We start from the raw sequence: 24459 nt of genomic DNA on the forward strand, positions 1-24459 counted from the left end.
ATATATATATGTATTATATATATATGTATATATATATGTATATATATATATATATATATAATTATATACACACACACACATTTGAATGTGTGTGTATATAAATGGGTGTTGTACAGTTTCCATGTGCCAGATTCATTTGCGAGACATTGGTCAGCCCAGAGCTATTAGTACAAAGACACTTGCCTATTATGCAGTGGAAGTGAACCCGAAATCACCAGACTGCATGGTTTCAAAGCAAACTCCTTAACCACACAGCTACACCTGTAAATATGTAGAATTTTGATCAGAGACAACCTTAAAAAATTATGCAGCATGAATACCTATTTCTTTACTACCCACAAGGAGCTAAACACAGAGGGGACAGACAAACGGATCAAGTCGATTACATCGATCCCAGTGCGTAACTGGTACTTAATTTATCGACCCCGAAAGGATGAAAGGCAAAGTCAACCTCGGTGGAATTTGAACTCAGAACGTTACGGCTACGCATTTCGCCCGGCATGCTAACGTTTCTGCCAGCTTGCCGCCTTAATACCATCATGCAGCATGAATACCATCAAAACATATTCTCATTAGGGTTCTTACATAATAAAAAGGAAGCTGGATCTAATAGGTGGATTTTGTTAGGGGGTGCATAAAGAACCAGCAAGTTAAAATGGGTAGAGTAATGTAGTATGGCAACGGGATTAGAAGGGTTTGGAATGATAAATCTTCAATACACCTGCAGATTAATGTAATCAGTATTTCAGAGCTTTAAAAGAAAATTTTATATTCTATGAGAACTCATAAATTTTTTAAATAATTTTCATGCTAAGCATATGTTACTGTTCAGTAGTTGTATTTATTATATTAAAATCAACTAAAACCAATTTGATGCTAACTGAAATTTTAATTGAATGACTATCGTTAAGATAAAGTGGCACGAGCCGGATTTTATATAGTTAAAATAATTTACAATATACATGTATGTTATATATGTATGTATACTGTTGATAATTTTTCTGAGATAAGTGATAAACATAAATGTTTTTAGGTGTGGCTGGTTTTTCTGCTACTGATTGTGAGCACTTGACAGATTTATTTATAATAATGTTTCAACAAACTTTTATTATTCTCTCTCTCTCTCTCTCTCTCTCATATATATATATATATATATATATATATATATATATATATATTATCACACATACATACACACACACAACAACACACATACATATATTTTAATATATAATACTACACACACATATATATATATATATATTGAGAGATATAGATTAGATAGATAGATGTATGTGCATGTATGTATATATAAGCATGTAGGTACATACAGACCTGATGAAAATGTTTTGAAAGTACTCTTGCTGCATAATTTATATTTTTTGAAAGCTATCTCTGATAAATTATGTTTTCATATTTACACTTCTTCCTTATATCCTCAAGATGTGTTGGAAAAGCATCATCTACAGTCTTCTTTTCCAAAATATCTTGAACTTGTGAAAAAAGAAACTGTTTTGTATTTCATTTGGTTGTCAGAAAATTCCTACTTAGATTATCTTTTCGTTTTCTTTTGCTTTTATTATGCATCTAAAAAAAAAAAAGTAGCTGATTTTATCCATAAATTTATTCCAAATTATTTTGGAAAGTTATTTGTTTGGTTATCCCTTCAATTCCAGTGGATCTTTAATATTACCAAGATGTTCTTGCATAGCAAGTGTCTTGATCTGAGATCGTGTGCTGAAACAAAAATAATTGCAATGTGGAAGGTGTTTATAAGCCACTTAAAAACACACAAACATTGTTAGATTCACTTCAACATTTAAATTTAATTTGCCAAAATATTTTCATCACTATGAGACCATGACCACGTTCACTGACAATATTACCATTACTGTGAAAATGTACCTGGAATGTGCATATTTATATATGTACTTGAGTGTTACTCTTACATGGGATGGGTTCTGTTCCACTGTGTTACACCTTAGTCAAGTGTCTTCTACTATTGGTCTGAGCTGACCAAAGCCTTGTGAATGGATTTGATGCATAGAAATTGAAAAAATCCCATTGTAGATGTATGTTGTATATATATGTGTGTGTTTGTATTCCTTTGTTTTAACTTCATGCATTAGTTGTAAATGAGCATCCCATCATACAAGTAGTGATGTTAGTTGCCAGTCTTCCATGGATATATCCCAGTCATGGGGGAAAACTACCTTGCTTGGAAACAGGTGAAGGTTGGTGACAGGAAAGGCATTTGGTTGTAGAAAATCAGCCTCTATGAATTCCTTCTGACCCATGCAAGCATGCTACCCTGCACTTTCACACGTGCTACCTTCAATTTGTTTCAAGATGATCCAAGTACAAGGGTGAGTCAAAAAGTAATGCCATTTTGTTTAGGACAGGTATAATTACCAACAAAGGAACATGTATCATACATCAAAATGAAGCTGGTCCTTTGTGGATCACATCCCTACTTCTCAACGTAGTCACTGTTTCTCTCAATAGCAGTGTTGCACCTTCGAATGAGAGCATGTATCCCTGTCCCGTAAAATTCTGTTGACTGTTCTTTGAGCCACTTCTTCATTACAGTTTTCACTTCCTCGTCACTGGACTATCATCTCTTTGGCCCCATGAAAGAGGGTTTGAGAGGCTAACACTATTCCAGTGACGAGGAAATGAAAACTGTAGTGGAGAAGTGGCTCAAAGAACAGTCAACAGAATTTTACGGGGCAGGGATACATGCTCTCATTCGAAAGTGGAACATTGCTATTGAAAGAAACGGTGACTATGTTGAGAAATAGGGATATGATCTACAGAGGACCAGCTTCATTTTAATGTATGATACATGTTCCTGTGTTGGTAATTATACCTGTCCTAAACAAAATGGCATTACTTTTTGACTCACCTTCGTATATAATATTGATAAACCTCAATAATAGCAAAATATCAGTATCTATCATTCTCAATGATTCCATGGCAAGTTGTCTAGCCTATTCTGTAACATTCAGGTATCCTTTAACCCTTGGTGTGTATAGGGATCTATCCCAGATGCTATCTCACAGACAGTTCAGCATATGAACAAAGCATTTACATTGTGTGTGCGATTGATGATGTTCATGTGTTTGTATGAGGGAGTCATATTTCCCTCATCTTCACTGACTGTAAACAACCATTTAGGCAGTGTCCTTTGCTTGCAGTCAATCATAAAAGCATATCTGGGCTTTTTTTAACATGTCTTGACAGACTGTCTGATCTTTATAAACCAAAGAATCCCTCAAGCAGTATTGTTTGTTTCCAGGCTATTTGTGGTATGATTGACTTGTAGCTTATTAGTGTTCTCGGAAACAAATGAGGGTTGGGGACAGGAAGAACAACTAGCCATAGAAAATATGCCTCGATGATTTCCATCTGACCCATGCAAGCATATTAAAGTGAGTGTTGAAATGATGACAATGATGATGATGTTTTGTATAAAGGGGATTTGGTTGATATTTCTAGCAGGTTAAGTGAATACATCATAATTCAGCTCCCTTTTTTCTTGGGGGGGGGGTGTTCATGCAGCATGGATAATTTGAAATTTAGATGATAGTGCTGAAAATCAATATTCATTGATTCTCTTAGAACATTGGTAGATGGTTAAGCATACTTCTCAACCTTGTGGTCTTAGATCCAATCCTACTGCATGGCACCTTGGGCAAGTATCTTCTACTGTAGTTCCAGGTTGACCAAAGCCTTGTGACTGGATTTGATAGACACGAATTGAACGAATCCCATCATGTTTGTGTATACAGTTGTCTGGACCTCAAGTGATGGTTGTAAATGAGCATCATTGTTTTACAAGCAAGGTTGTTTGTTTACAGTCTTACATGAAAAAGTCTGTCTGGCCATTGGAGATATTACGTTGCTTGGAAAGAGGTGAAGACTGGTGACAAGAAAAGTATCTGACCATAGAAACTCTGGTTCGAAAATTTCTGTCTGACCCATGCAAGCATAGGAAATTGGATGTCAATGATGTATTTAGGGAATGACTTAATGAGATGAAAATATCAAGTTACAGTATTACAGCTGTTCAGATCCTCCAAGTCAGTGGAGAACTAATCAGATAATTTGAAGTTCTCATCTTAAAATGTTCTAGTTCTAAATACTAGCATAAAATAAGATAAATTTCGTTTTTTGGATTTGGTTTGCAAGGTTCTTTATATGAGTTCGTGTAGAATGAAATAAATTCTTTATTTCTTTAAAATGGAAAAAAAAAAAACCCTAGTCATGATATTGAGCTGTTCTGCCTTAGTACCATATGAAATTTGATATCTGCTTGTCTGCTTGCCGTCTTAGAATTTAAATAATTTGTGTGTGTGTTTATGTTTGTGTTTAATATTTGTTTGTTGGTTGTATAGGACTTGAAACTTTCCTTGATTACATCCTGAGTTACTTAGTTAAAGATTTCACAAGCATGTCAGTATTTTTGTCAGATCTCAAAGGACATGTTTTTGATACTTTACCTCACCCCAGTGACAGGTGGCAGGATTTGAACTTGGAACACAGAGATCCAAAGCAAATACTACAAGATGTTCTGTCAGATGCGTTAACATCTCTGCCTGTTCCTTACCACCACACACACACACACACACACACACACACACATCCCTCTCTCTTGTATTTATGTGCTGTTGAAAGACAAGACTAGCATGACCATCACCGAAAATGCTGTCAAGGTCTTCATTCATGCAATAAGTGTAGGTTGGCCTGTGGTGTGTGTGTGTGTGTGTATAGCTTTCATGTAGATGATGAATGGTTGGGATATGTCAGTGAGGAATGACAGGCCATATTTCCACAAACATGGAAATGATATAATCATTATCATCACCATTTAACATTCAATTTTCCATGCTCGCATGGATCAGACAGAATTTGTTGCAGCAAATTTTCTACGACCAGATGTGCTGCTTTCAGTTTCTGTCTATCAGTTCCCCTTATAAGCTTTTGGTTATAAAGGTGCAACAAGGTGAGACTGAATCCAAGGCCACATGATTGGGAAGCAAGCTTCTCCCTCACCCTGCATAAGAGTGAGCATTGTATTAATTGATATATATATATATATACACACACACACACACATACATATATTACACACACACACCACACAGTCAACAGATGAGATCTAGAGATGTGTAGGAATTTATATGTACGACCGTATGTAAAGAGGTTGGTGACATAGGTCTCTTTGTATGCCGCACGGTTACATCCTAACAATATATGATAAGCCATGTTACATGAATATATATTATACAGTGCCAAAGGAAATGAATGAAGGATGCCAAGCCGTTCTACTTTTATAGAGAGAAGATAGATTTTATTCACAGCGTACAAAGTGAGTTGTGATTACTAGCGTAGTGTTGTGGTATGAATGCATGCGTATAGTATTTGTTCATGTGTGCGACAGAAGGTACAGATAAAAGTGCATGCGAATACAACAGAAATACAGAGCATAAGAGAAGTCTCAGCATATTGAGTTATTATGGAGTTAGTTACCAATTCATGTGGTACACGTAATAAGTTCTATAACAAGATTTGGGTCTCGAAGCAGAGACTAGTTGAGTCACTTGTAGTGCAGGTTTCCCTTGATATATTGTTCTTTCAGATATATACTGCAACTGTTTTTCCGTGGTGAAAGTTTCACACAAACAGCGTGAGTCTAGGTCCACAAAGTAAAGAGTGCTATAAGAAATCCAGATGAGTTGATATGGAGATAGTAATGCAGACAAATACAATTAGGTTTGATATATATGAATATACTTACACACACGCACACACACACACACACACACATACACACACACACACACACACAAAGATACTAAAAACTAAATATATTCAGAAGATAACCATATATGTGCAAACATATTGACACATATATTGAAAAATAAATTTATCGTTAATATATATTTATATATATGCTCTTTTTAATTGTATTGATTATTTTTTAAGTCCCTTTATTCTCAAAGCATTTGCCAAAATTATTTAAAATTTTCGTTTTTTCTTTTGTCTCCCTAGGTTACTGATTTTCCAACTTCTGTTGAATCACAGCCCAACAAGGTAACCCTATCTTCAAATATCAATCCAGAAAGTCGATTAAGCTATTTGAAACAGAAGGATACAAAACAGAATTCAAGACCTGTCCTTCAAGAAAAACCATCAATGTCTTTTGCTACTCCAGTTCATCTTGATTCTCATTTCTCTCACAACCAGTCTGAACATCAAGCTCCCGAAAAGTCTGCTAATTCAGTTAAAATCGTTTCTAATACTGCTGAAACTGTCTCAAAATGCCAACCAGTTTATAATGCAATTCACATGCAAGATTCACAAAATAACAATTTTCTTAAAGAACAAGCTGCTGTATCTTTGCCACAGAGCGAAGTTTCCAATAATCAGGATAGTTCTAGAGTTGTAGTAACTAGCTCTTTGAGAAGAGATTCTTCAGATGCAAACAGTCAACAAATTCAGAAATCTGAACAAATACAAAATGAGAGCTCGCCACACAAAGTAGCAGTTAGCAATAACATTAATATAAATAATAATACTAATAGTGCTAATGTTAACAATAATAATGATACTAACATTGGTGGCAAATCTTCAACATCAGACTCAGAAACTAAGAAGGAATATAAGATCAGTAGTCACTCAAGACAACCTTCGCAAGAAGAGCTAGAATTTGAGATAAAAGCAAAGGAGTTGTCCCAGGAGCTGAAAGAAGATGATAAAAACTTGCTGCAAGTTCTTAATCCCAATAATAAAAAAGCCATTGATTTTGTGGAAGATTTATTGGAAAATGCAGCATATGATTGTCAACAAATTCCTACTAAATTACCCAAGGAGAGCAGCAACACTTCTCTTAATGAAAGCAGTCCAGGATCAAACACAGCGTAAGTTTCTTTTTCTATCTCTTTTTATAATTTCTTTTAAATACTTTATTGTAATCATCATCATCATCATTTAGCACCCATTTTCCATGCTGGCATGGGTTAGACAGTTTGACTGGAGCTGGTAAGATGAAGAACTGGATGCGCTTCCTAACACCAGCCACTCCAAGAGTGTAGTGGGTGCTTTTTACATGTCACCAGCACTGGCCAAAGCTACTATTTCACTTGGCTTGATGTGTCTTCTCAAGTACAGCAAATCGCCAAAGATTCAAGATGCAGTGAATAAACTGTCATCTAAATTATGCAAAAATGAAAAAATCACTGACATCTCATTTTAACAGATATATTTACCAAAATTACATTAAAATATCTTGAAATACTAAAGAGTAAATTTATTCAATAAAATCGCCATTGGCTTCAACCATGGCCTCCAGACAACTTCAGAATCTCCTGCAACTCTTCTGGATGGTCTCCTTGTTTAATTTAGTGAATGCTGCCATAATCTTTGCCTTCAGTTCATCTTTGGTGTTAGGAATTTTGTTGGTCTCTTACTCAGCTGTGCCCTACACATTATAATCAAGAGGTTGCAGTCTGGGGAGTTACGTGGCCAGATGTAATGGGTGATGCGGTTGCAGAAATTGTCTGTCAGCTATGACTGGGTTCTCTTGGTTGTATGGCATGGTGCAGAGTCCTGTTGCCAGACGTAGGGTCTTCCAGCAGTCACCCTCTTCACCCAGGGCAGAGCTACCTCTTCCAGGTACTTGATGTAGGCCTCTGTGTTGAGTCTGAAGCTGTGTGGGAAGATGAATGGAGGCAAAACATCACCATCACTAGTGATCACTCCAAACCCCATGATGTTGGCTGGATGTTTGATTTTTATCACTCTCGGTACATGTCTTCATAATGCACTATCCTCAGATTGACACACAAATACTCTGAAATGTTCGTATTGGATCTTCCAGCACATTTGCCAAGTAGTACAGCATGTTGTTTCCAAATTCCTGGCAGAGTGAATTGCGTTATAGTGCTCTTTTTCTCACAGACGGTGACTAACTGACCTCACTATACTGTGTAATCAACAAAATGAAAAACGAACTATGTACTAAATTAAAAATATAAAATGGCAACAATTTACCTGTCACATCCTCTGTGTGTGTGCGCACGCGTGTGTGTATATATATATATATATATATATATGGTTGGCGTTAGGAAGGGCATCCAGCTGTAGAAACATTGCCAGATTAGACTGGAGCCTGGTGCAGCCTTCTGGCTTCCCAGAACCCCGGTCGAACCGTCCAACCCATGCTAGCATGGAGAACGGACGTTAAACGACGATGATGATGATGATGATGATATATATAATAAATAATATGCGTACAGGGCATCACCAATGGTGCAAATAACATGAAACACATAAACAGACAAGGGAAAAATGACCAGAATACATAAACAAGAAAAAAAATGGAAAACAGGACAAGTTAATACAGAGAAAGGACCCTTCATCAGTTGTCGGCTGTCTATCTACTCCTCATTTCGAGCATTCAATGACAATATGAGTCTTCAAAGGTAATTGCTCCCATGAGTTCTAAAATAAAATTTAGGATTTATGTGCTAACATTTCTGCCAGCTCGCCACCTTTCAAACCTGTCAAACCATGCCAGTATGGAAGGCAGACGTTAGACAATGATGATGATGATAGTGTATTGGTAAAATCATTAGTGTTGAAGAAAATGCCTTGCAGGATTTGTTCAGTTTTTTTTTTATGCTCTGAGTTTAAATCCTGCCAAGGTAAACTTTGCTTTTCATCCCTCAGGGTTTGATTAAATAAATCAATAGTCAAATGCTGAAGTCTATATAAGTGACTAAATCACTCCCCAAAACTCCAGACCTCCTATCTAAACTAGAAATATTTATTTCTAGTTCTTTGTTCTCTTTTTCCCTCTCTTCAGTAAGTGTTTTGTTATGTATGTTTGTGTATATATGTATGTATATATATTTATATATTAATGGTAGCAAACTGGCAGAATCATTAGCATGCTGATCAAAATGCTTAGCAGCATTCTGAGTTCAAATTCTGTCAAAGTCCACCCTACCTTTCATCCTTTCAGAGTTGACATAGTAAGTACCAGTCATGCACTAAGGTCAATATAATCAACTTACACCCGCCTCTGAACTTACTGGCTTTGTGCCAAAATTTGAAAACCATTAATTAAGTTTTCTATTTTCTGTATGTATGTGTTTTGGTTAATTGTTTCATTGATATTAATTGTATAGTCTGCATCTTTTTTTTTTGTTTTTGTTTTTTTTGTTATAGCAGTGTTTTGAATCAGTATACACATGTATAAAACACACACACACACACACACATTTTCTGCCCCTCCTTCATGTCTATAACTTGTCTTTTATTATACTTTTTTTTTTTTATATTTTTCTAATTTTTGCTTTCATTGTTTTGAATATCAAAGATTCAGAATTAGCAAATAAAAAATTTTTAATTTTTATTTTTCTAAAAAAGTTTTTCTTAGAACCAAATTACTGAAAATAAATGTGTATTGATTAATATACATTAAAACGCATTACACACAAAGCCTTGGTGTATTGATACTCAATTTGCTTTCTGTAATTAGCATAAATATGGTTAATGACAGTTTTAGTATTGTACCATTTCATTACTTAGCTATCTGACTTATAAACTCAGTAATAACTCTTGTATATTCCCTTTGCACAGAACAAGTGATCATATTTTTTTGGAAACTTGTATTTGTTGTTGTACCATCAATTTGTGCCAAGTCTAAATGGCTAGTCAACAGATGGAAATATCAAACAACTTAGCATCTAGTACTTGTGTAATTTTTTTTTTAAGTAGGCGTAGGAGTGGCTGTGTGGTAAGTAGCTTGCTTACCAACCACATGATTCTGGGTTCAGTCCCACTGCGTGGCACCTTGGCCAAGTGTCTTCTACTATAGCCTCGGGCCGACCAAAGCCTTATGAGTGGATTTGGTAGACGGAAACTGAAAGAAACCCGTGGTATATATGTGTTTGTGTGTGTGTGTGTGTTTTTGTGTCTGTATGTTTGTGTGTCTGTGTTTGTACCACCAACATCACTTGACAACCGATGCTGGTGTGCTTATGTCCCCGTCACTTAGCGGTTCGGCAAAAGAGACCGATAGAATAAGTACTAGGCTTACACAGAATAAATCCTGGGGTCGATTTGCTCGACTGAAGGCAGTGCTCCAGCATGGCCGCAGTCAAATGACTGAATCAAGTAAAAGAGTAAAGGAAACATGGTATTGCCAACGGCAAGCTGTGCGAGTGTAGTTACAATGTACCCTTGCAACAGTTGCAGATGTCTTGATGAGGCTACCCAGAGATGTTTAAAATGCAAAACAATGTTTTCTGTGTAAAACCACACATTACTCTTTACTCTCTTTTACTCTTTTACTTGTTTCAGTCATTTGACTGCGGCCATGCTGGAGCACCGCCTTTAGTCGAGCAAATCAACCCCGGGACTTATTCTTTGTAAGCCCAGTACTTATTCTATCGGTCTCTTTTGCTGAACCGCTAAGTGACGGGGACGTAAACACACCAGCATCGGTTGTCAAGCAATGCTAGAGCGACAAACACAGACACACAAACATATACACACGCATACATACATACATATACATATATACGACAGGCTTCTTTCAGTTTCCGTCTACCAAATCCACTCACAAGGCATTGGTCAGCCCGAGGCTATAGCAGAAGACACTTGCCCAAGATGCCACGCAGTGGGACTGAACCCAGGACCATGTGGTTGGTAGGCAAGCTACTTACCACACAGCCACTCCTGCACCTACTCCACACATTTCTAGAAAATTCAAATTTAGCAATTCCTGTGGTGTTTCAGAAAAGTCTTTGTGTGTAATGCGTTTTAATGTATATTAATCAATACACATTTATTTTCAGTAATTTGGTTCTAAGAAAAACTTTTTTAGAAAAATAAAAATTAAAAATTTTTATTTGCTAATTCTGAATCTTTGATATTCAAAACAATGAAAGCAAAAATTAGAAAAATATTTTTAAAAAAAAGTATAATAAAAGACAATTTATAGACATGAAGGAGGGGCAGAAAATGTGTGTGAGGTGCCAGTAACCTGTTTTATATCTCTAAAATGGCATTGATATTGAAACTGCAATTCAGCGATTTGCATACCGCCATGAGACTTGTTCTAGAAAATACTATGATGGAGAGAATAAGTGGTCATCCCAACCACAAGGACCAAATTTATAAAAGTTTAATGTAAATACAAAAGTCATGTTGCTTGCTAAATTGTTTCGGATTGATAATGTAGGCAAAAAAATTATTTCTTTAATGCATAACCAACAGCACTGCAGTGACTTAGAAAACTACAATTATTGATGACATTTTACCTAGATCAGTCGTCTTTATTATTGACCAAACTATAATTATCTGACTAACTTTGATTATATCAATTCAAACCATTCTTACCATGTGGTGGATCCTGCCACTTGATTAATCCCCCATAAGTTTTCTGGGTGTGTATAAAGAGATCTATTTAAGTTTTAATCAGAATCACTTGATGTCTTGAAGTGGTCAGTGCAGACAAGGCATTGTATAAGGAGTTTGCACTATGATGTGATAAATCTATCACTAATTATAACCTGTTGTTTAATTATATCACTGATGTATATTTTCAGTCTACTCTCACTAATTATAAACATGTTAAAAGAAATTTCTTTGAGAAAAATATCTTTTGCATATTTGTTTGTAATCAACATGTTCCAGACTTATGTAATCTTATTACTATCTTCGTGCAAAATGAAACAGTTACATTATTTAATGCTTTCATTATTGAAAACACATTACTTTCATTACTTGGCTGAGGTATTTTGGTTTGGAAAATTCTCAGAACAAAAACAAAAAAACTTCTTGTTGAAATAGGAATTGTATTCTATTACTTACATTACTGAACACACATTATTACGTCAGTTGTTTGGCTCAGATATTTTTTCTCAAAAACGTTTTTGGAGAAAACAAATCTTTTTTATTTTTTTTTTGTTTTCTAATCTCTTCAAAATACTAAAATCAAAAGTTGGTTTAAAGAAGAAACAGTTGATAAAACGGCTAATATTTGTTTTTATGTGAAGTTGATATATATATATATATATATAAATAATTTAGCATTGAATTGATGGATTACTCAATATTTTTAGTAGTGTAATATTTAATTTTTGCAAAGAAAAGGTGATTTTGAGGTTTCATCTTACCAGCCATCATCACAGAGTCTGACAAGAGCTAGTCAGCCAAAACTTCAGTCCCTAATATACTTTTCCTTGTAAAAATTACTTACTAAAAGGGTTATAGTGAGAGAAATGTACATGATCCAAAACTCATCAGTTCTTTAGTTATTTGTAGCTAAACATTGATCTTGTGCTGTTGAATTCAGACTCTTTTCTGCTTTTATCAAAGAGCTTTTGAGCCATTGTTGGCCCCTTTCAGTCTGACTTTCTCCATTGAATCTTGTGGGATACTGACCATGTACGAGTCCTCAATTTTTGGTTTTCTATTCTCCTGCACCTTTTTCCCATCTATACTCATTATGAAAATATCTAGCATTATGGGGATTGTGCTTCTTTTTCAATTTCCACATTGTTGTTAATTTCTGTTTTCAGATCTTTGTATTTGCAAATTTTTCCATTTTTTCCCCTTCTTTTGTGGAGTAGGTGGTGGGACTAATACTTCCTTTCAGGAGGCATTTATTTTACTGGTTGCCCCCGACAGCAATATCCAATCAATTAGCATCCATCATCACCAGCATCATTATTGTGATGTTTTCAACAATTTCATGAGAGCTCCTATGACACCACCAGGAGCACTTCTGTGTTTCTCTGTTGTGCATAGCATTGTCTTTTAGATGTTTGAAACTGTTTGTATGCCACCACATTTTTGCTTTGTTACTTTACTGTTCTATCTGTCTGATCTGTGGAGTGTGTATTGTGCTATTTCATGAGTTGTTGATTCTGTATAATTACTAGGGGTGCTTTGGGTGAAAGAAAATACAGGAGGCTCAGTTATTTATGATTTTATTCAACATATTCCCGTCTCAGATTCACACACCTATTGCAGCGGTCCTTCAGTTTTTCTAAGCCCTGTAAAAAGAACTCAGAAGGTTGGATCTCCAACTAGGCCTTTTGCAATACCCTTTAAGCCAGGAACTTTTCAGCATCCTCTCATATGATTATATGTATGCTGTGCAGGGAGTGTATTGTATAACATGAACTATTGAAATGAAAGCATCTTGCTTAAATGTTGGCTGTCTTTCGGATTGTGTGTATTGTTACAATACTTGTTCAATTGTGTAGTAAGGGACTTTCAGAAAATTTTGCTTCCTTTCATTCCTGCATCTTGAGGGTTAACTGTCCTCCTCCCTCCTTGCTATGTCTCTAAGCCCTGGTATCATTTGATTGTTTCTCTTCATATATTTTTTTTAAAACTATATTTAGTGTAGCATTGGTTGGTATTGTTCTTTTTTTTTATTTTCAAGAACTTTGAACTTTGACAGTTCTCCTAAAGAGTAATATTTTGGTCAGACAATGTCCAGATGGCTATTGGGATATAAGGAATTTTCCTTCCAATCATTTGTTATGTCTAACTGGTTTACCTTGATATCATTGTCATTATAAGACAGTTATGTCCCAGGTTCTTGTGGCATGGTCATTGTCATGCATCATTGTTTATACATATTAATATAATTTCTTCAGCCTCGGTGGGAAGAGCATATAAATTAACTTGGTATTGACTAAGTAACCATAGATGATATCATCAATTGTCTCAAAAGAGACAGACAGACAGACTGGTTATTTTGGTATTGATGTTTATCAATTATTTTGTATGAAGTGAAGGAAAAAGACAATTTAGGAGAATAAAGGAAAGAGAAAGGCAGGAAATGAGTGATAGGAAGTATGATGAAGAAGAAAAAGAATGAAAATAATAAGTATAAGTTAAAGAAACACATAAGATATATATATATATATTCACACATACACAATTAATTTTTAATATTGTATATATGCGTGCGTGTGTGTGTGTATCCATCTATCGAAAGCGGAAAAGATCCTAGCGTCGGTTCTACCTTTAGCTTATTCCCCCCACCTCTCTCTCTCTCTCTCTCTCTCCTGGTATTGCTTCTGTGAAGGGACAGGTTTATTTATCCCAAGATTTCATTTGCCACCAAGTGATCATGCATTGTTATTTCAAATGCTAAAAGCATCGCTTTCCTGTCAAACTATTCTTTATTGTTCCGATTCACAAAGCTCAAGTCTAAGCATTTTCAAAGGTCAGCATCTAACTGTAGAACAATGAATGCTTTCTCATGGTCATCTTTATATAATAGTTCCATTCAAACAAGAAAATGTTAGTGGAATTAGTATTTCAGCAAAGACTAAGAATGAATACAGATCTTTTGTAGTGAATATTGATTTTATATGGGGGGAAATTATGCAGTAGTATAAGTCTGATGATGATGATGATGATAATGATAATGATGACGATGACAACCATGTGCCATGGGTTGAATGGTTTGACAGGATCCAGTGGGTCCAAGGACTGCATGCATTGTGTTTCTGTGGATGGATGCCTTTCCTCATGCCAACCACTTTATAGCATATGCTAAGTGCATTTTCTGTGCCTTTCATACTTGAAGTTGCCGTACAACTCAAGACTACAAGACCTGAGGTGGTGAGAGGGGGGGGCTTTTTGCTAGATGATGGGTTGAAGTGGAAGAGGGGCAGGTTCTTGTTGCAGAGGAGCTACATCACTACTCGCATTAACAAGAAAGTGAGAATAAATCAGCAGTAACTTCAGTGAGATAAATCTTATATGGACCTCAACCATTATAAGAGTTCGTCATTTTAAAATTCGTCCCCAAAGTCCATTCCCTCCTCACCGTGGTGGAGACGCTGGCAACGGGTAGTGTCAGAGCTATGCCGTCGGGAACTTCGGTTCCTGGTAGGGCCACCCAAAGCGGATTGGTCTGACACCGAGTGGTATTAGGACCACAACCCGGCAGACGGGGCTCTGGTGAAAATCCTCGGAGTGTCTGCTTCAGCAACCAGCGGCTCCTCGGTCGTTCTGTCCCTGGGTCTGCGGACAATCTGTGGCAAACAGGATGTCTCCACATGCCGGATTGTTTAGGACCACTTGTGAAATCCACATGTTCCCACGAAACTTCTTCCATGAGTAGAAGAAGCCAACTCAACCCACCCAGGGTGAATGTTGCCACAAGTACAAGTATTTTAAAATTCATGTGCAGAAAATCAGTTATACTTCTACAATACACTGAATATTTTAATAGATTTTAAAAATACAATTCCTGTTAATGTTTAATTATAAAATGCAATAGGATTTTTTAAAACATCAAATGTTTATTATGGTCCAGTAGAATAAAATAGGTATCATAAGGGTCCAAAGGTGAAAAATGGTTGAGAAACACTGAAATAAATAATGATGATGATGTGTCCAAGTGGTTTCCCAAGTTACAAGCTAAGTACAAGTGAGTGGAAACAAAGGAACTTGTTTGGGTGTGGATTGGTGGTTGCAAAGTGTGTATGGGGTAGCAAGAGATTGAGAATAGAGAAGTAGTCAACACCTGTAAAGATAGTAGAATAAATAAGATTTTTCTTAAGTAGTTTTCTTTCTTATATAATACAACACTGATCATCGTCGTTGTCGGCATCCTTCCGTCTCGAGAGACGATGGTGTAGCTCGGAAAAGTTCCTGTTGAGCTACAAGGCCTGGGCAGGTTTATACGAGGGATCAGCTGTCACCCATGCAGTTTGGTCCCCCACTTTCCACGCAGGAGTTGCCGGTGATGACGTGTTGTGTCAGGCCGCCTTAGGGACTCCGGCTCCAGACTTGCAGAATTATTCAAGTGTTGAACAAAATATCCTGTGGTCCTTTTCACTCTTTCAGATCCCACCAAAATCCACTTTCCTTTTCATCCTTTCAGAGTTAATAAAATAAACTAACAATTCAGAGACTGGTGAAATCGCCAGAGCACCAGCAAGATACATTGTAGTATTTGTTCCAGCTCTACGTTCTCGGTTCTTTGATGGTAGAATTAATCCATCACCTGATACATTGGGGTGACTTTAATAGGGGGTAACTCTGTTGCAGTCATTTTGGCCAGGTCTCCAGTTTGCAGACGGATTCTTCCCACCAGTCTCAGAGCCTTTGACAAAATATGGTTACGGGATATTACCTCCTCTTCCCCTAACCTTTTAGCATTCAGTCTACTCTATATCAAACATAATGCTTATTTTTCATATTGTTTTGAATTAATCATACACTGTCTCATAGCTTCAAGATTTCAATGGCATGTTTATTTTTAGAATGATATTGCAGCGTAAGTGTAAGAGGCTGGCCATTTTGAATATAAAATTGGTAGAACATTTTGGCTGGATATGGCTGGCTGGCTCATTATTTTAATCTTAAATCTGCTGCTGTACTGTTAATATGACTTGAATTATCATCATCACCATTTAATGTCCATAGGTTGGATGGTTCAACTGAAGTTGGCAACTAGAGGGTTGTGTTAAGCTCCAGTGTCTGCTTTGGTAGGGTTTCTTCAACTAGAATCCCTTATTAATGCCAACCACTTTACAGATGTACCGGATGCTTTTTACGTGGCACCAGCACTGGTGAGATCACCAATTAACTAACCTGACAAGACCCCCCTCAAATGAGATAGTGTAGGGGGAGTAGTATTGGGTCCATAATATATTGCCTTAACCCTTTAACATTCAGTTAATTTATCAAATGTAATGCTTATTTATCTACAAATTTTAAAAATTTATCATGTGCTATCTCATAGCCTTGAGATTTTGATGATGTGATTGTTTATTTTTAGATTATCATAGATTAAACATTAGATTAACATAGGGTAGGTGTGAGAGGCCAGATATGGCCAGTTTAAATGCTAAAGAGTTAATATACAGTATGTTTACCAGCTAATGAGTAATCAATCCATCTAACATCATCAATGGTTCCAGGCATATAATGGTACTTACATGTCTGGAACCATGATTCTCAGATTAGAAACATCAATCTGATGTCATTTCCTTATATCCTGGTTTCAGATATAAATAATAACGATACTCAAGACTTGAAACATTCCTCAATATACTTAACAAGTCTTTTTGGTGTTTATCTCCTCTTGATCTCCTCTTCCACCATCTCTGCCACCTTTACCTTGAAAAAGAAGAAGTAGACTAACTGCTGCCATAGGAATGTTTCAAACAAAACTGAGATTATTCTTGAAAGCATTGGTAGAGAGGGGGCGGAATAATTTTGGCAAAGCATATGTAATATGCATGTAGTAAAATGGTGTCTGTTTTGATTGTGATATTACCCTGTTGTTCTACAGCATATACAGGAGAGCTGCTGTTTAAAAGCTGTAAACCAGGCTTGTGAGCAAAATTTCGCAAGTAGTCTAGTTTAATTAATGTACAATGCAAATGGAGAAAGCAGGCTGATTTTGCATTCATTATGCCAAAACTAATGAGCTAAATATAAAAAAAAGTCAATGATTTTGAGTTGTTTAACAGAAATAAAAAAATGAATTGGTTGTTAATATCAGACAATTCAATTTTTTTTTTGTCTTTTTTTCTGTCTACACAGAATTCAGATGAGGTATTCAATTGTTGGGAGAAGGATAAAAAAAATATATATATAACTAAACTTTATAGTGTATGTATTGCAGTCATTAGTTGTGGCCATGTTGCAGTCCTGCCTTGAAAAGTTTTTTTTTTTTTCATAGTTGATCATCTGCCCCCCACCCCACCCACCCAATACTTACTTTTTATGTCTGTTACCTATTTTAGTGAACTCTATTTGTCATAATGCTAAATTACAGGACACCTTTTCGGTTTGAACGGCAGTTTTTTCTAGCGGTGTCATATGAAATTGTCACCCATAATTACTACCCTAGTATCGATCTTATTGCATTTCAATCTGCTTTAGGGTTAGGGTTAGTTAGGGTTAGGGGTGGGGGAAAGGGTATCTTTTTTTCTTCACAAATGTAAATAAACCCAATCTGTTTCTTAAACGAGGGACATATTCATACGGCACAGAATGTTTTTTTACCTCAATGGACGTAATTAATTGGTTGAAATTGCAGAAATTGAAGGAAAAAAACAACAAATATCTTTTCTCAATAAAGCCAAGAGAAAAAGATGTTTTATAAACACATACTACCAGTATACGAAGTTTAAAATTTTTTAGTTACCTAGAAATTATGTTAAAAACTGCCGTTCAAACTGAAAAGATCCACCTTTTCTCTCTCTCTCTTTTTTTTTTTCTTTCAAACACTGTCTACAAGCTGCTGTGCAGTTTCCATCTACCAATTTATCACTCATGAGGCATTGGTGGGTCTTGTGAGAGAACAGGTATAATGGAGGACACTTGCTGAAAATGCCTTACCATAAGACAAGACCCAAGCTGATTGGTTGTCAAGTAAACTTCTTATCCATACAGCATTACTTGTATCTATATTTCAGTTTAATTTATTGTTCCAGATTTCATTAATTACATCTAAGACTTGTGTACATATTTGAATTATAAGAATAAACAAGTCCTCCACAAATTTCCTCTTGATATGACCTGATTAAATGACAGATTGACAAACAAGACATGTTAAATGTGTAAATGTGTGTGTGGGAGGGAGGGAGTTAGTTAATATTGTAGCATCACCAAGCTACTACATTCCTTTGAGAATTGTTTGCTCTTGGTACCATGATATGGTATGTACATTCTGTTGAAAATTGTTTGCTGCTAGTCCAGCAAACAACAAGCTTCTACATTCCTTTGAAAATTGCTTGCTGTTAGTGCCATGTTCTAGATCAACCTGGCAGATTCCTTATATCTAATTGTGTGATGGAACTCGTGATTGTTCACCAGAAATGAACTGACCAAATAATGAGCATTCTGTGCATAAACTAATTATGTCATTATAATAGAAAGAATAAATTTGCTATTAATACTTCTCTGTTGGCTAACTTCACATGCCTCCATATTACAATGGAATCACTCAAGAATTATGCATTTGTAAGCAAGACACTATTTTTGTGTTGAGTACAATAGCTTTACAACCACAGACACTGCAGCTTCAGCAGCTGTTACAAATTACACATCCTTCAACAAGTTACACAAAACTTTGGCCAAATGTAAGCGGTCTAGCCAATTGTTCAGCCACAGCAGATATTGCTAGTTACACATTCTTCAAAATTTAACCCTTTTGATACCAACCCGGCTGAAACCGCCTCTGGCTCTGTAGTACAAATGTCTTATTTTCATAAGTTTTGAATTAAAATCTTCCACCAAACCTTAGTCACAATTGATGTTCCTAACACTAGCTTAATGATAACTAAGTTATTTTACTAAATTCTTTGTTGTATTTAAAATTAATTGAAGGAAACACAGATCATCTCAACAGAAATACAGTAACAGAAGGGTTAAATGCATGGATCATCCAGCCCAAGCATTAATAAATGGCGATGATGGTGCTTCGGTTAGATTGAATAATTAATATCCATAGCAGCTTTTACAAGTTACAAATCTTTCAATAGATTATCAATATTTCTGATACTAATCTATTGACTAACTTGACATTTAGTCATAAAATAATAGAGTGAATCACTTGATGATATAAACCACGAATGAACACTTTGCTTCACAGTTTCCCTTCTTCAACAAAAGATTTCATCTTCTCATTGTATTCTCTGACACAAGAACTCATGGCATTTGTCTTAGAAAACTTGAAGCATGCTAAATACAAGATATGTAACTTGTTAAGAGCTAGTGGCTATACATCTGTCTGAAAGACATTGAAAGGCAAGGAGCTTCAGACAAGGTACTTTGCACTGGTATCTGGGTTTGTGTGTGTGTGTGTTCTGAGATCAAATCCCGCTTGAGGATTGGCTGGATAGCCGAGGATAATCACATGACCACTCAACAACTGATTATGAAAGATACAATGTGTGAAGAGGATTGGCCTGAAAGAGTCATGTGCTGGTGCCACGTAGAAAGCACTCATGGCAGTGCCACGTAAAATGCTCATGCTAGTGCCACGTTAAAAACACCCGACACATGCTGTAAAGTGGTTGGTGTTAGGAAGGGCATCTGGCTATAGAAACCAAGCCAAATCGGACTAGAACCTGGTGCAGCTTGCCAGCTCTGATCAAACCATCCAACCCATGCCAGCATGGAAAATGGACATTAAACAATGATGATATGTAGGTGCCATGAGCAAAGGAAGAGGTTTGATGGGTCAGTTTTGTGATGGCACTAATTATTCAAAATAGTCCACTTCATACTGGTTTATTTGTTGCTGATGCAGACCCACACTTTTTCGTCTAATCCCCATCTTAGCCCAACCATTATGAGTTTAACTTGTGTTCTTTTAGTGCTGTATATTGTTATGAAGGAGCCTCAAAGCCAACTGTTTTACAACATTTTCTGCGATTCACAACATGCTTAATAAAGTGCTGAAAGTACTACAGCACATTATCAGCTTTTATTTTAAATTTAATTATATTAAAAACACAGGTGTGGCTGTGGGGGTGCAGGCATGGCTGTGTGGTAAGAATCTTGCTTCTCAGCTAAATGGCTCTGGGTTCAGACCCACGGCATAGCACTTTGGGCATGTGTCTTCTACTACAGCTTCAGGCCAACCAAAGCCTTGTGAGTAGATTTGGTAATATATATATATATATATATACATATATATAAAAATTAGAAAAAACCCACCTTTTATCAATTCAAAATGAACAATTAAATTACAACATCCAGAAAATTACATATAATAGAAATATTAACATTAAAATAATAATCAAATAAGTAAATTGCAAAATAATAATAAAAACATTTTTATTATTATTTTGCAATTTACTTAATAATTGGTATATTATTGTTATTTTATTTTTAATATTTCTATTATATGTAATTTTCTGGATGGTGTAATTTAATTGTTCATTTTGAATTGATAAAAGGTGGGTTTTTTCTAATTTTTACATATATGTATATATATGTATGTATATTACCAAATCTGCTCACAAGGCTTTGGTTGGCCTGAAGCTGTAGTAGAAGACACATGCCCAAGGTGCTATGCAGTGGGTCTGAACCCAGAGCAATACCACTTCCATTGACAATATCATCATCATCATCATCATTATCAAATCTGACATCACTGTTGTCATCATCTCTAATTTCTTCTCCGCTTTTGTCTATTAATTATCTTGTATTAATGTTTCTGTTAGATGCAAGAATGGCTATATGGTTTAAAAAGCTTTCCTCCTAACCACATTGATTTTGGGTTCAATCCCTTGGGCAAGTGACTTCTACTTCAGCCCCAGGCTGGCAAAGGCTTGTGAGTGGATTTGATAGATAGAAACTGGTAGAAGAGTTATCATATGTGTGTGCCTGATTTGTTTTTTGTTTTGTTTTGTTTTAATGGTATGTGATAGTTTTAAGGTGGCAAGCTGGCGGAAATGTTAGCACGCCGGGCAAAATACTTTGCAGTATTTCATCTGCCATTACGTTCTGAGTTCAAATTCTGCCGAGGTCAACTTTGCCTTTCATCCTTTCGGGGTCGACAAATTAAGTACCAGTTACGCACTGGGGTCGATGTAATCGACTTAATCCGTTTGTCTGTCCTTGTTTGTCCCCTCTATGTTTAGCCCCTTGTGGGTAGTAAAGAAATAGGTATGTGATAGTTGTAAACAAGTGCCACTGTCCTAGAAGTGGTATTATTTTCCAGTCTGCCATGGATGTATGTCTGGCCATGGAGAAGATATTAACCTTACTTGAGAAACTTGAAAGGCACTCAGCCATAGAAAAATTTGCCTCAGTAAACTCAATCCAACCCATGCAATCAAACGAACATTGAAATGATGATGTACTGATATCTTAATCACCACAACATCCTCACATTCAACACAAACCTCTCACGTTCTCTGGCCGTATTGGAAGTGATATAATCAGCTGTTGTTATCTCTTAAAATAGTAAATATGTGTGACCTTGTTCCACTATCAGATATTGTTGCTCTTGTTGTTTAACTCTTATTTCTTCTTTTTTTTACTCTTGCAGAAATTCTCAGAGCGGATCTCAGTTCCAGGTTATTTCAGACAGCTACAAAGAGTCTGAGAAATGTCAGGAAACTGATGAGGATGCATTACTGCAGAAAAAGGTACTTTAATATAATAATACATACATTCACTATAACTCCGAACCGTGGTTACTCTTATTAATTCCTTCCAACTCCTGAAGTGTGAAAGTATATGGCTTAGTGGCTGGGAGTGTTGATTGCAAGATCATACTTTCAATTGCCAGATCAGTGATGTGTTGTGTTCTTGAGCGAAACACTTCATTTCATCTTTCTCCAATTCACTCAGCCATAATTGAGTAATTCTGCGCTGGGCCGGTGTCTCATTCAGGGTAATGTTGTGATTTCAGTCACGTACGTTCCATAGAAATGGATAACCACCCGTATGACTCAAGATATTAATACCCAACCCCCTTAAACCCAAATTTATTTAAATGCTAATCTTTTACTACAGAAAAAAAAAAAGGGTACTTTAATACATTCACTACAGCTCTGAACTCTGAGTATTTTCATTTGTTCTTTCCAATTCTCCAAACCAAAGTCTATTTTAAATAATAGCTAAACAATAAAATGAGATGCTTGCTATTCTCTCTCTCACACACACACACATATCCGTTACCTTTTAAGTCTTCTGGCAGGGGCCAGTGGGGAAGGGGTCCTGTCATTTGTCTTCTTTCTTGGTTTCTTGTCTTTTTCATTTTACATTCTTTTTTTCTCTCTCTCTTCTTATTCCTCTTGTGCTCCCCCTCCCCCCCGATACAAAGATAGAATTCAATTTGTTTGGGATTTAAAAGAAATTAATTTACTCTTCCTTGTTTATATAACATCATTTTTTTAAATTCTGTTGATCTATATTTTTATTCTTTGCTATTACTATGTTAGTTACAAGTAGTTTTCTTAACTACCTAGCTGTCACTGCTCACATTACTTTCAGCCAGAAGATTCAATCTTTCTTGTCTCCTGTGTTTAATATTAATGGAATTTGCCAAATTAAGCTATCTACAACCAGATACAAAAACCCACTCATGAAATTACAGAGGGTAGTCGTTTGGGTTGCTTCTGATTATTATCATGTTTCTTTTATAAAACATTATTATTATTGAGTGGGAGAGCAACACATGCCATCAAAGTGACACTGGAGTACAAATATACAAAGCCCATTATACCCATCATGACTACCCATTTGATAAGGGTAAACCAGACACATGCATCACAATCATGTGTGTGCAACATAGTGACCTCATATCAATATAAACAGCACATGACCTTGCAGGTGGGGTCCTGTGAGAATTTTTTCTTCAGGCCAAGTAACCTGTCCTGTTCAAAAGGTCCCTGAATAAGGTTTGTTTAAGGATGAGGAATGAAACACCCACGTTTCCAGAGAGAATAATTCGAACCCCAAAGAATTCCTCTCAACACATGGCTAGGATACTCCCCAACTACTTCTGCTCAACTGGTTATGGTCAAACAACTGACAAGCAAATCTGTGGTATTGAGCAGAACATTTGCTGTAGCCCATCTTTTATACCAAGACAAAACAAGGTACATGATAACACTTCCAATCAGTTAAGATCAGAAGCCATGAGAGTTACTGCCTGGTACTTCATCATCATCATCATTATTATTATTATTCAAAATGTCATTTTAGTAAATGAGCTTTTATTGGGTAAATCTCTGAAAATTTCTTAAATTTTTTTTTTTTTGTGTATTGGTAGGGTCATTATGCCAAAAATAATAAACACACACACTGGTTCAAAATCACTTTTCTATCGTTAGTCAATCAGTTAAATATCTAACTAACTAACTAATTGGTCGTTTGTTTACTGTGTTGGTTAAACAATCAACTGGTTGTGTGTTTGTCAAGGTACTTCTGTCGCTGTTCATGGCACCCATCAATGACATATCCTCTCTCTCTTCAAGGACTACCTTGAGTCTATCTGAGAATTAGTCTTATGCGCATGTGTATGTTAGATGTATGATTGCTTACAAGAGAAGGAAAGGGTGAAAGTAAACAAAAAATATGTACATGTACACGTGTATATGTGTGTGTTGCTTTGAATGTACACTAGTGTGTATGCCTGTATGTACTTGGAGTAAAAAAATATTTGTATTTAAAATCTATTTTCTATAGACATGCTGATAGAGTACAGATAACTGTTTGCGGTCATTATACTTCTGCCTGTGTCATGTGGTCTCTGCTAAACTCCTAGAAGTCTGCCTGATGTATGCTGCATTCGGGTTCTTATGATCATCCTCCATGAATTTTATGCTGTAAGACACATTCTTGGTCTTACAGTTAATACTAGGGTTAAAAGTTATATACAATGCAGCTTTTATCAGTACGTGGTCTTTTTGAAGGGGTTTACTCTCAAGTTGA

At 36.0% G+C, this 24459-nt stretch overlaps 1 protein-coding gene and 1 long non-coding RNA gene across 4 annotated transcripts in view; one reads left to right on the forward strand and one right to left on the reverse strand.

The window, feature by feature from the left end:
* The window catches only part of LOC115222579 (protein Shroom2), a 268678-nt gene that overhangs the window by 232470 nt on the left and 11749 nt on the right, over positions 1-24459 (forward strand). For all 3 annotated transcript variants that reach the window (XM_036511714.1, XM_036511712.1, XM_036511713.1), the window contains 2 exons: positions 6055-6923; positions 22067-22166. In XM_036511714.1, the coding sequence (XP_036367607.1) occupies positions 6055-6923; positions 22067-22166 (969 nt within the window). The remainder of the gene's footprint in view (positions 1-6054; positions 6924-22066; positions 22167-24459) is intronic.
* On the reverse strand, positions 1881-23456 carry LOC118767341. The gene is made up of 3 exons (XR_005003263.1): positions 23322-23456; positions 19239-19243; positions 1881-1891 (listed from the first exon to the last, which is right to left on the reverse strand). It is a non-coding gene; the product is annotated as an uncharacterized LOC118767341 (long non-coding RNA).

Source organism: Octopus sinensis, linkage group LG20, assembly GCF_006345805.1.
Source record: "Octopus sinensis linkage group LG20, ASM634580v1, whole genome shotgun sequence".
Lineage (NCBI taxonomy): Eukaryota > Metazoa > Mollusca > Cephalopoda > Octopoda > Octopodidae > Octopus > Octopus sinensis.